Source organism: Capricornis sumatraensis, chromosome 1, assembly GCF_032405125.1.
Source record: "Capricornis sumatraensis isolate serow.1 chromosome 1, serow.2, whole genome shotgun sequence".
Taxonomy (NCBI): Eukaryota; Metazoa; Chordata; class Mammalia; order Artiodactyla; family Bovidae; genus Capricornis; species Capricornis sumatraensis.
This window is the reverse complement of record NC_091069.1, coordinates 238,817,916-238,830,200: the sequence shown is the minus strand read 5'-3', so window position 1 is coordinate 238,830,200 and position 12,285 is coordinate 238,817,916. Positions and strand designations below refer to the sequence as shown.

Below are 12,285 nucleotides of genomic sequence, written 5' to 3'. Positions count from 1 at the left end.
TTTTCCATTTAATATTCTGGACCATAGTTGACTGGTAATTAAAACTTGGGGAGAGAAATGATGGATAAGGGACAACTACTGCAATTTTTTTAAACGTAGCAGTAGATTACTAATATAAGCAGTAAAGGTAGAAAGTGAGCCTGGAACATTTTGCTCTAAAAGAAAGCACTCAAAAAGTGGTAGTATGTCAAAATGACAAGAAATTAGCCCAAAGGGGCTGTGAGTCAAAATTACATTCTGTCATTGCTTCATCAATTTCTCTAAGTTTTTTTTTTCCCATTTGTAGCATTGTAAGGGAAATTGTTGGTGTATCATTTCACCCCTAATATTTAAGTGTGTATTTAACAGATGAAGATGCAAGAACAGACTTTACATCTCCAATAATGAACAATAATCGCTTATTATCATTGCATACCCAGTCACTACTTTTCTCAGTCTTTACTTTTTGGAATCATTCCTGTATTCACGTGGGTGTGCTAGGTCACTTCAGTTTTGTCTGACTCTTTGCGACCCTACAGACTGTAGCCCTCCAGATTTCTTTGTCCATGGGATTTTCCAGGCAAGATTCTGGAGCAGGTTGCCATGACGTCCTCCAGGGGACCTTCTTGACCCAAGGTTCAAGTCTCTTAAGTCTCCTGCACTGGTGTGAGGGTTCTTTACCACTAGCGCCACTTGGGAAGCCCTATGTTCATATTTAATGAAATTATTAATATGGTTAAATTTGTATCAGCCACTGGGCTATTTGTTATCTATGTATCTTTTTTCCTCCCCTCTTTTCATTCTTTGTTGTCTTCTTTGCAATTAAACATTCTTCAGCATGCAATTGGAACTTCTCTGTTGATTCTATTCTCCTTTTTTAGGTATGAGAGGTTGCTCTAGGGGTTACAATATATCAAAAGCTCTTCAACTTATTACAAACAACTTCAAATTAATAATGAATTAATTATAACAAAATACAGCAATGTTACTCCAAGAGAGTTCTATTTCCTTTATACTTCTTTGTGCTATTGTCACACATCAATGTATATTACAATCTTAACACTACAATGCTAGTACTATTGCTTTAAAATAATCTCATGTCCCTTTAAAAATTAAAAAAAAATACACAGCCGTTTATGCCCACCCACATCTTTATCATTTCTAGTACTTTCTATTTCTTCCTGTGGATTATAGTTTGCATTCTTTACAACTTAAAGGATTTTTTTTTTTAGTGTTTCTTCAAAGGCAGGTCTTTTAAACAATGTGTCTCTCAATCTTTGTTTATATAGGAATGTTTTCATTTCACCTTCATACTTGTAAAATAATTTTACTGAATTTAGAATTCTTGGTTGGCAATTTTGTTGTCTTTCGGTGACTGTCATTTTACTGTCTTCTGGCCTTAACTATTTCTGATAAGTCAAACTATTAAAGTTATTGCTGCTGTCCTCCACATTCTTTTTTACTTGCTGCTTTAAAGATTTTTCATTTTTGTCTTTCAACAACGTGACCTGTGTTTACACTATTTCGTTTTTTAAAAATTTCTTGGATCTGTGGATAAACATTTCTCACCAAATTTGGGTCTTCTCTGGCAATTATTAATATTCCTTTAAATGTTTTCCTTCTTGTCTCCTTCTCTCTTTCCTTTCTTTCTAGGACTCCTCTATACAAAGCTGGTACACTTGATGCTGTTTCATACATTTCTTAAGCTCTGCCATTTCTCTTCATCTTTTTCCCCGTTTTTTTCAAAATGAACAATTTCTATTAATCTTTCATGTTCACTGTTACTTCTGTCATCTAAAATCTGTTGAGCTCATCTAATAAATTATAAATTTCTATTATTGTAATTTTCAACTCATAAATTAGCATTTGAAAAACAAATTACTCACTCCTTATTTCTTGTTACCATATTTTCCTGTAAGTCTTTGAACACATTTACAAAAAGGGCTCTGAAGTATCTGTTAAATCCAACTGGGCCTCATGAGAAGCCATTTCTTGTTTCTAAGCTTTTTAACACTTTAAATTAATTTTGATTTTTTTTAACCTGCCCTGGGTCTTTATTGCTGAATGTGGGCTTTCTCTGGTTGTTGTAAGTCAGGACTGCTCTTCATTGTGGTGCATGGGCTTCTCACTGTGGTGGCTTCTCTTGCTGCAGAGAACAGGCTCTAGGCATTTAGACTTCAGTAGTTGTGGCATGTGGGATCTTCCCCAAATAGGGATCAAACTAGTATCTCCAGGACTGGCAAGTGGATTCTTAACCACTAGACCACCAGGGAAGCCCCTGAGAAATCATTTCTATTGTCTACTTCCCCCCACCAGAGTATGGTCACACTAGACTGTTCATTTCTTTTTTTGGCATGGCTCCGATTTTTCTAGAAAAGCAGACATTTTGGAGTATCTTGTAACAGCTATGTATTTCAAAGTTATTTTCCTAAGTTTCACTTTAACAAATTAATCTTTAATTGAAACTGTGTAACTTGTCTCTCACATGACGGATGGTTTCTGTTTGGAATTTTATTCTTTTTTTTTTTTTTAACTGTCTTTCCGGAAGTTTCTTCCGTGTATCTATATCACTGGTTAGCCAATGATTTGGCAGAGATTGTGTTCAAATGCTTCAAATTTGTAAGATTCCTCCTCTCTGACACCTGATTTGCTGTGGGATAGGGAGTACATTCAAGGTTCAGTCAGTTTGTTAGTTTTCTTGATTTTTATTTTCTGTTGGGTTCTTTCACGTTACCCAATCAGCCAGGGATGTATAAAGAGTTTATTAAACCTTTTACCATTTTCTCATTTCCAGTATTTTTATGGTTAAATTCTTGGCTGGTCCACTACTCTTACAAATTGCAGATACAATCTCTGAATGTTACAGGTGAAAGTTTCTCTCATATATGTTTCATTCATTACTAGTTGACAAAGTTGTAGACGTTTCCCTCTTGTCCCATATTGAGTCTTCTCTCTCTGACAGCAATTGCATGCTGGTTTTTGCATACAGTGCTGCTCTGGTAAAACTAGAGATGTCACCATTCAAGCTTGTGGGCTGTGTGCGTTGTAACCCTAGGCAAAAAGGCTATAGACTCCTACAGCTTTAAACTGAAGCTTCAGCAGTTTTTCAAGAATATAAGCACACCTCATTATATTTTGCAGATACTGCATTAAAAAAAAAATCCACCAAGTTGGAACTCTGTGACAACCCTGTTTGAGCAAGTCTATTGGTGCCATTTTTTCCAGTAGCATTTGCTCACTTTGTGTTTCTGCATCACATTTTGGTAATTCTGGCACTATTTTAAACTTTTTCATCATTATTATTAGATTTGTTCTGGTGTGAACAACAATCTTTGATGTTACCACTTGATTTGTTTTGGGGTGCCACAAACCATGCCCATATAAAATGGGGAACTTACTCAATGAATGTTGTGTCTCACTGCTGCTCCAGCAACTAGCTGTTTTCCCATCTTTTCCCCTTTCCTCAGGCTTCTCTACTCCCTGAGACTCAACAAAATTGAAATTAATAACCCTACTAACCCCTAATAAGCCTCTTAAGTGTTCAGGTGAAAAGAAGCTTCATCACGTATCTCTCACTTTAAATCAAAAGCTTGATGCAGCTGAAAGAAGAGGGTGAAAAAGCTAGCTTAAAACTCAACATTCAAAAAACTAGATCATGCCATCTGGTAATATCACTTCATAGCAAATATAAGGGGAAACAATGGAAATAGTGACAGACTTTATTTTCTTGGGCTCCAAACTCACTGTGAATGGTGGCTGCAGCCATGATTTTAAAAGATGCTTGCTCCTTGGAAGAAAAGCTATGAGAAACCTAGATAGCATATTAAAAAGCAGAGACATCAGTTTGGTGACAAAGGTCCTAATAGTCAAAGCTCTAGTTTTTTCAACAGTCATGTACAGATGTGAGAGCTGGACCAGAAAGAAGTCTAAACATCGAAGAAATGATGTGTTTGAATTGTGTGCTGGAGAAGACTCTTGAAAGTCCCTTGGATAGCAAAGGGGATCAAACCAGTCAATCCTAAAGGAAATCAACCCTGAATATTCATGGGAAGTGCTGATGTTGAACCTCCAAGACGATGGTCACCTGATGCAAAAAGCTGACTCATTGGAAAGGACCTTGATGCTGGGAAAGACTGAAGGCACGAGGAGGAGGAGACAACAGAGGATGGCTGGATGGCATCACAGACTCAGTGGACATGAGTTTGAGGAAACACACAGAGAAACCTCGATGGTCCATGGGGTCTCAAAGACTTGGACATGACTTCAGTTCAGTTTAGTTCAGTTGAGTCGCTCAGTCATGTCTGACTCTTTGTGATCGCATGAATTGCAGCACGCCAGGCCTCCCTGTCCATCACCAACTGCCGGAGTTCACCCAAACCCATGTCCATCAAGTCAGTGATGCCATCCAGCCATCTCATCCTTTGTTGTCCCCTTCTCCTCCTGCCCCCAATCCCTCCCAACATCAGAGTTTTCCAATGACTCAACACTTCGCATGAGGTAGTCCAAGTATTGGAGTTTCAGCTTTAGCATCAATCTTTCCAAAGAACACCCAGGACTGATCTCCTTCAGAATGGACTGGTTGGATCTCCTTGTAGTCCAAGGGACTTATGTGTATACCTGTGGTGGATTCATGTTGATGTATGGAAAAACCAAAACAATATAGTAAAATAATTAACCTCCAACTAAAATAAATAAAGTTATATTAAAAAAAAAAAAGAGTCTTCTCCAACACCACAGATCAAAAGCATCAATTCTTCAGTGCTCAGCTTTCTTCACAGTCCAACTCTCACATCCATACATGACCACTGGAAAAACCATAGTCTTGACTAGATGGACTTTTGTTTGCAAAGTAATGTCTCTGCTTTTGAATATGCTATCTAGGTTGGTCATAACTTTTCTTCCAAGGAGTAAGCGTCTTTTAATTTCATGGCTGCAGTCACCATCTGCAGTGATTTTGGAGCCCTTAAAATTAAAGTCTGACACTGTTTCCACTGTTTCCCCAACTATTTCCCATGAAGTGATGGGATCAGATGCCATGATCTTCGTTTCTGAATGTTGCGCTTTAAGCCAACTTTTTCACTCTCCTCTTTCACTTTCATCAAGAGGCTTTTTAGCTCCTCTTCACTTTTCTGCCATAACGGTGGTGTCACCTGCATATCTGAGGTTATTGATATTTCTCCCGGCAATCTTGATTCCAGCTTGTGCTTCTTCCAGCCCAGCGTTTCTCATGACGTACTCAGCATATAAGGTAAATAAGCAAGGTGATAATGTACAGCCTTGACGTACTTCTTTTCCTATTTGGAACCAGTCTGTTGTTCCATGTCCAGTTCAACTGTTGCTTCCTTATCTGCATATAGGTTTCTCAAGAGGCAGGTCAGGTGCTCTGGTATTCCTGTCTCTTTCAGAATTTTCTACAGTTTATTGTGATCCACACAGTCAAAGGCTTTGGCAAAGTCAATAAAGCAGAAATAGATGTTTTTTGGAACTCTCTTGCTTTTTCCATGATCCGGCGATGCTGGCAATTTGATCTCTGGTTCCTCTGCCTTTTCTAAAACCAGCTTGAACATCTGGAAGTTCATGGTTCATGTATTGCTGAAGCCTTGCTTGGAGAATTTTGAGCATTACTTTACTAGCGTGTGACATGACTTACCAAACTGAATAACAAAAACTGGACTTGATTAAACTTAGTGAAGAAGAAGTATTGAAAATTAGGACAGGTCGGAAACTAGGCCTCATGAATCAAACAGTTAGCTAAGTTGTGAATGCAATTTCTTTCAAAGAAATTAAAAGTGCTACTCCAGTGAAAACACAAATAATAAGAAAGTGAAACAACCTTATGGAGGATATGGAATCAGCTTTAGTGATCTGATAAAAGCAAACCAGACATAACATTCCCTTATGTCAAAGTCTAATTCAAAGCAAGGCTCTCTCTTAAATTCTATGCTGAGAGAAGTGAGGGAGCTCCAAGAGAAAAGTCTGAATCTAGTTCATGAGATTTTAAAAGAAGCCATCTCCATAACATAAGACTTCAAGGTGAAGCAAGTACTGATGCAAAAGCTGCAGCAAGTTATCTAGATCTAGGTAAGACAAGCAATGAAGGTGGCTTGGGCGGGTCATGGTGGAGAGGCCTGACAGAATGTGGTCCACTGGAGAAGGAAATGGCAAACCACTTCAGTATTCTTGCCTTGAGAACCACAGTATGAAAAGGCAAAATGATAGGGTACCAAAAGAGGAACTCCTCAGGTCATTAGGTGCCCAATAAGCTACTGGAGATCAGTGGAGAAATAACTCCAGAAAGAATGTAGGGATGGAGCCAAAGCAAAAACAATACCCAGCTGTGGATGGGACTGGTGATAGAAGCAAGATCCAATGCTATAAAGAGCAATATTGCATAGGAACCTGGAATGTCAGGTCCATGAATCAAGGCAAATTGGAAGTGGTCAAACAAGAGATGGCAAGGGTGAACTTCGACATTTTAGGAATCAGTGAACTAAAATGGACTGGAATGGGTGAATTTAACTCAGATGACCATTACATCTACTACTGCGGGCAGGAATCCCTCAGAAGAAATGGAGTAGCCATCATGGTCAACATAAGAGCTTAAAATGCAGTACTTGGATGCAATCTCAAAAACGACAGAATGATCTCTATTCGTCTCCAAGGCAAACCATTTAATACCACAGTTATCCAAGTCTATGCCCCAACCAGTAATGCTAAAGAAACTGAAGTTAAATGGTTTTATGAAGACCTACAAGATCTTTTAGAACTAACATCCAAAAAACATGTCCTTTTCATTATAGGGGACTGGAATGCAAAAGTAGGAAGTCAAGAAACACCTGGAGAAACAGGCAAATTTGGCCTTGGAAAGCAGAATGAAACAGGGCAAAGACTAATAGAGTTTTACCAAGAAAATGCACTGGTCACAGCAAACACCCTCTTCCAACAACACAAGAGAAGACTCTACACGTGGACATCACCAGATGGTCAACACCGAAATCAGACTGATTATATTCTTTGCCGCCAAAGATGGAGAAGCTCTATACAGTCAACAACAACAAGACCGGGAGCTGACTGTGGCTCAGATCATGAACTCCTTATTGCCAAATCCAGACTTAAATTGAAGAAAGTAGGGAAAACCACTAGACCATTTAGGTATGACCTGAATCAAATCCCTTATGATTATACAGTGGAAGTGAGAAATAGATTTAAGGGTTTAGATCTGATAGACAGAGTGCCTGATGAACTATGGAATGAGGTTCGTGACATTGTACAGGAGACAGGGATCAAGACCATCCCTATGGAAAACAAATGCAAAAAAGCAAAATGGCTGTCTGGGGAGGCCTTACAAATAGCTGTGAAAAGAAGAGAGGCAAAAAACAAAGGAGAAAAGCAAAGATATAAGCATCTGAATGCAGAGTTCCAAAGAACAGCAAGAGAGATAAGAAAGCCTTCTTCAGCGATCAATGCAAAGAAATAAGGGAAAAGAACAGAATGGGAAAGACTAGAGATCTCTTCAAGAAAACTAGAGATACCAAGGGAACATTTCATGCAAAGATGGGCTCGATAAAGGACAGAAATGGTATGGACCTAACAGAAGCAGAAGATATTAAGAAGAGGTGGCAAGAATACATGGAAGAACTGTACAAAAAAGATCTTCACGACCAAGATAATCATGATGATGTGATCACTCACCTAGAGCCAGACATCTTGGAATGTGAAGTCAAGTGGGCCTTAGAAAGCATCACTATGAACAAAGCTAGTGGAGGTGATGGAATTCCAGGTGAGCTGTAACAAATCCTGAAAGATGATGCTGTGAAAGTGCTGCACTCAATATGCCAGCAAGTTTGGAAAACTCAGCAGTGGCCACAGGACTGGAAAAGGTCAGTTTTCATTCCAATCCCAAAGAAAGGCAATGCCAAAGAATGCTCAAACTACCGCACAATTGCACTCATCTCACATGCTAGTAAAGTAATGCTCAAAATTCTCCAAGCCAGACTTCAGCAGTACGTGAACCGTGAACTCCCTGATGTTCAAGCTGGTTTTAGAAAAGGCAGAGGAACCAGAGATCAAATTGCAAACATCTGCTGGATCATGGAAAAAGCAAGAGAGTTCCAGAAAAACATCTATTTCTGCTTTATTGACTTTGCCAAAGCCTTTGACTGTGTGGATCACAATAAACTGTGGAAAATTCTGAAAGAGATGGGCATACCAGACCACCTGACCTGCCTCTTGAGAAATCTGTATGCAGGTCACAAAGCAACAGTTAGAAGTGGACATGGAACAACAGACTGGTTCCAAATAGGAAAAGGAGTACGTCAAGGCTGTATATTGTCACCCTGCTTATTTAACTTATATGCAGAGTACATCATGAGAAATGCTGGACTGGAAGAAACACAAGCTGGAATCAAGATTGCTGGGAGAAATATCAATAACTTCAGATATGCAGATGACACCACCCTTATGGCAGAAAGTGAAGAGGAGCTAAAAAGCCTCTTGATGAAAGTGAAAGAGGAGAGTGAAAAAGTTGGCTTAAAGCTCAACATTTAGAAAACAAAGATCATGGCACCTGATCCCATCACTTCATGGGAAATAGATGGGGAAACAGGGGAAACAGTGTCAGACTTTATTTTTGGGGGCTCTAAAATCACTGCAGATGGTGACTGCAGCCATGAAATTGAAAGACGCTTACTCCTTGGAAGAAAAGTTATGACCAACTTAGATAGTATATTCAAAAGCAGAGACATTACTTTGCCAACTAAGGTCCGTCTAGTCAAGGCTATGGTTTTTCATGTGGTCATGTATGGATGTGAGGGTTGGACTGTGAAGAAGGCTGAGCGCCGAAGAATTGATGCTTTTGAACTGTGGTGTTGGAGAAGACTCTTGAGAGTCCCTTGGACTGCAAGGAGATCCAACCAGTCCATTCTGAAGGAGATCAGTGCTGGGATTTCTTTGGAAGGAATGATGCTAAAGCTGAAACTCCAGTACTTTGGACATCTCATGTGAAGAGTTGACTCACTGGAAAAGACTCTGATGCTGGGAGGGACTGGGGGCAGGAGGAGAAGGGGACAACAGAGGATGAGATGGCTGGATGGCATCATGGACTCGATGGACTTGAGTCTGAGTGAACTCCGGGAGTTGGTGATGGACAGGGAGGCCTGGCGTGCTGCTATTTATGGGGTCGCAAAGAGTCAGACACGACTGAGCAACTGAACTGAATTGATGCTATACAAAAGATTTGCAATGTAGATGAAATAGCATTATATTAAAATAAGATGCCACCTAGGATTTTCATAGTTATACAGGTGGTGACTTTAAGATGAAGCCAATGTTCACTTGCCTTTCTGAGAGTTCTAGGGACCCTTGGTGGTGGTGGTGGTTTAGTCGCTAAGTCATGTCTGACTCTTGCGACCCCATGGATTGTAGGTTGTCAGGCTCCACTGTCCATGGGATTCTCCAGGCAATAATACTGGAGTGGGTTGCCATTTCCTTCTCCAGGGGACCTTCCCAACCCAGGAAATGAACCTGGGTCTTATGTACTGCAGGCAGATTCTTTACCAACTGAGCTATGAGCTGCCTGTCACAATATTCATTTTGCAGCCCCGTGGATCAAGGGCCCCTTGAATTATGCTAAATCTACCCTGCTTATGTTCTATTAATGTGGCAACAAAGTCTGGGAGATGGCACATCTGTTTACAACGTGGTTTCAGTTCAGTTTTATTGCTCAGCCATGTCTGACTATCTGTGACTCCATGGACTGCAGCATGCCAGTCTTCCCTGTCCATCACCAACTCCCGGAGCTGGTGGTTTGGCAAGTATTTTAAGCCCACTGTTGAGATCTACGGCTCAAAAAAAAGGTCCCTTTCAAAATATGACTGCTCACTGACAACGCATCTGGTCACCCAAGAGTTCTGACGGAGATGTACAAAGAGAATAATGTTATTTTCATGTTGCTTAACACAAAATTCATTTTGTAGCCCCATGGATCAAGGAGTAATTTTGACTTTGAAGTTTTACTAGTTAAGAAAAATTCTGTAAGGCTATAGCTGCCATAGACAGTGATTCCTCTGATGAATCTGAGCAAAGTCCATTGGAAACTTTCTAAAAAGGATTCAGCATTCTAGATGGCACTAAAAATATTCATGATTCAAGGAAAAGAGGTAAAAATATCAACATTAACAGGATTTTTGAAGAAGTTGATTTCAACTCTTATGAATGACTTTGAGAAGTACAAGGGTTTCTGTGGAGGAAGGAACTACAGATGTGCAGGAAATAACAAGAGAAAGAATTCAAAGTGGAGTCTGAATATGTATAAACCTCATGACAAACACTTTAACAGATGAGGAGTTGCTTCTTATGGGTGAGCAAAGGAAGTGGTTCCTAGAGATGTAATCTACTCATGGTGAAAATGCTGTGATGATTGTTGAAATGATAATAAAGGATTTAGAATATGACACATATTTAGTTGATAAAGCAGTGGCAGGGTTTGAGAGGACTGACTCCAGTTCTGAAAGACTTTTACTGTGGGTCAAATGCTATCAGACAGTATTAGATGTTACTGAGAACCATTTTTCAAAAGGAAAAGTCCATCAATGAGGTAAACTTCATCATTGTCTAACTTTAAGAAATTGCTACCAGCAAAAAGACTCTTACTTTCTGAAAGCTCAGATGATTGTGTTTTTCTTTAAGCAGTAAAGTTTTAAATTACAGTATGTACATCGTTTTTCTAGGCATAAGGCATTGTACACTTAATAGACTACTGTATAGTGTAAATACAACTTTTGTATGCATTGAGAAAAGAAAAAAATCATGTTCTTAGCTTTACTGCAGTATTTGCTTTATTGTAGTGGTCTGGAACTCAACCTATAATATCTCTAAGATATGCCTAGAAATACTTCTCAATTTTTTTTTTTTAAATCTGTGGTGAATTTCCAGAGCCCTGATATGGGTTTTGATATTTTTTCCAGTTTCATTCCTTTTTTTGTGGGGGTGGGGGTAGAGAAGAGGAGGGGAAATTGCCTACTTCTTCACACTACCAGAGTTAGTCTTTCGATCTGTGATCATCTCAATTCATCTGGAATAATAATGAAAGATCTAATCCTTAGGTAGGTTGATAAGGAGTCTGGGGTCCTCAAGGAGGAGAAAAGGACAAACTTTCTACACTGCTTTGTCTTAGTCAATATAAGAATGTATCTTGCTCGAGGACATGTTTTTCCTTAGTAAGAACCTTCTGACTAATGTTGTTATCTTAAGATGTATGCTGTAGGAGTGGATCTTGTAAGACCTTTCTATTGTTAGTTCTAATCCTGTTAATTTAAGATGTATGTTGTGGGAGTGGGTCTGGTAAAAGTATATAAGGCCTTGATAAGACTCTCAAGGGGAGGCACTTTCCATCCTCCTTCTGTTGTCCAAGTCAGAAGCTTTCTCTGTCCTTTTTCACTTTAATCAAACTCTGCTGCACAAAAGCTCTTGAGTGATCAAGCCTGGTCCCTGGTCCTGAAGCTAAATCTTCCTCAGAGATTACGAATCCAACATCGTTCACTATAAGCTAACAGCAATAATACCTGCATTATTAGCCTCATACTAGGGGTGAGCAATTTAAGAAAGAAAATGGTCAACTGTCCAAAGATTACATAGATGCTAAATGGAAGAGTTTGCAAAACTAGAAAGTTTGCCTTCAGAGCCTTTCTGTACTTTAAACAAATATGAATGTGAAAATTCTTAGGATACTGAACTAGAAGCAGGCACAAGTGTATGCAGCATGGACGAAAAGAATCTACTTTTGGAAACTGAGTAGACAGGATATAAGATGAACTACCACAACTTGTATCATTTACAAAATTTTCATGTGTTTAGGAATACATATGTCAGTAAATATTCAAATATTTCAAAGTTGTTCACTTTTTTTTTTTTTTTAGATTTTTCACTAGTAACTTACTCTCTTGCCGGTACCCCTTCCCACTGGAGGATGTGCCTCAGCAGCTTGACGAATTGTACAAACCATTAGCTCTATAAGAGCACTCTCCTGACGGTCGGACATTGCTAAAGTTAAACAAAACACATTAGCATAAGTAGATAGTTTTATAATAGCCACATATCAAAAATGCACACAATTATTAAAAAAAAACCTGCAACCATTACTTAAAGACTAAGGTTAAGTTCTATTCTTTGTCCTTTTTATCTTTTCAATAATATGTATCTGTCATAAGTCAAATAAGAGATACACAAAGTAAAGAAACAGAGAATAACCTCCAGTTTCTTCTAATACCTAATCTCTTGTAATATCATACTTCTGAACTGAGCAATGCC

The 12,285-nt window shown here is 39.0% G+C and overlaps 1 protein-coding gene across 2 annotated transcripts in view; it reads right to left on the bottom strand.

The window, feature by feature from the left end:
• The window catches only part of STAG1 (STAG1 cohesin complex component), a 322,933-nt gene that overhangs the window by 61,704 nt on the left and 248,944 nt on the right, over positions 1-12,285 (bottom strand). For both annotated transcript variants that reach the window (XM_068987932.1, XM_068987933.1), the window contains exon 15: positions 11,915-12,018. In XM_068987932.1, coding sequence (XP_068844033.1) covers positions 11,915-12,018 — 104 coding nt within the window. The remainder of the gene's footprint in view (positions 1-11,914; positions 12,019-12,285) is intronic.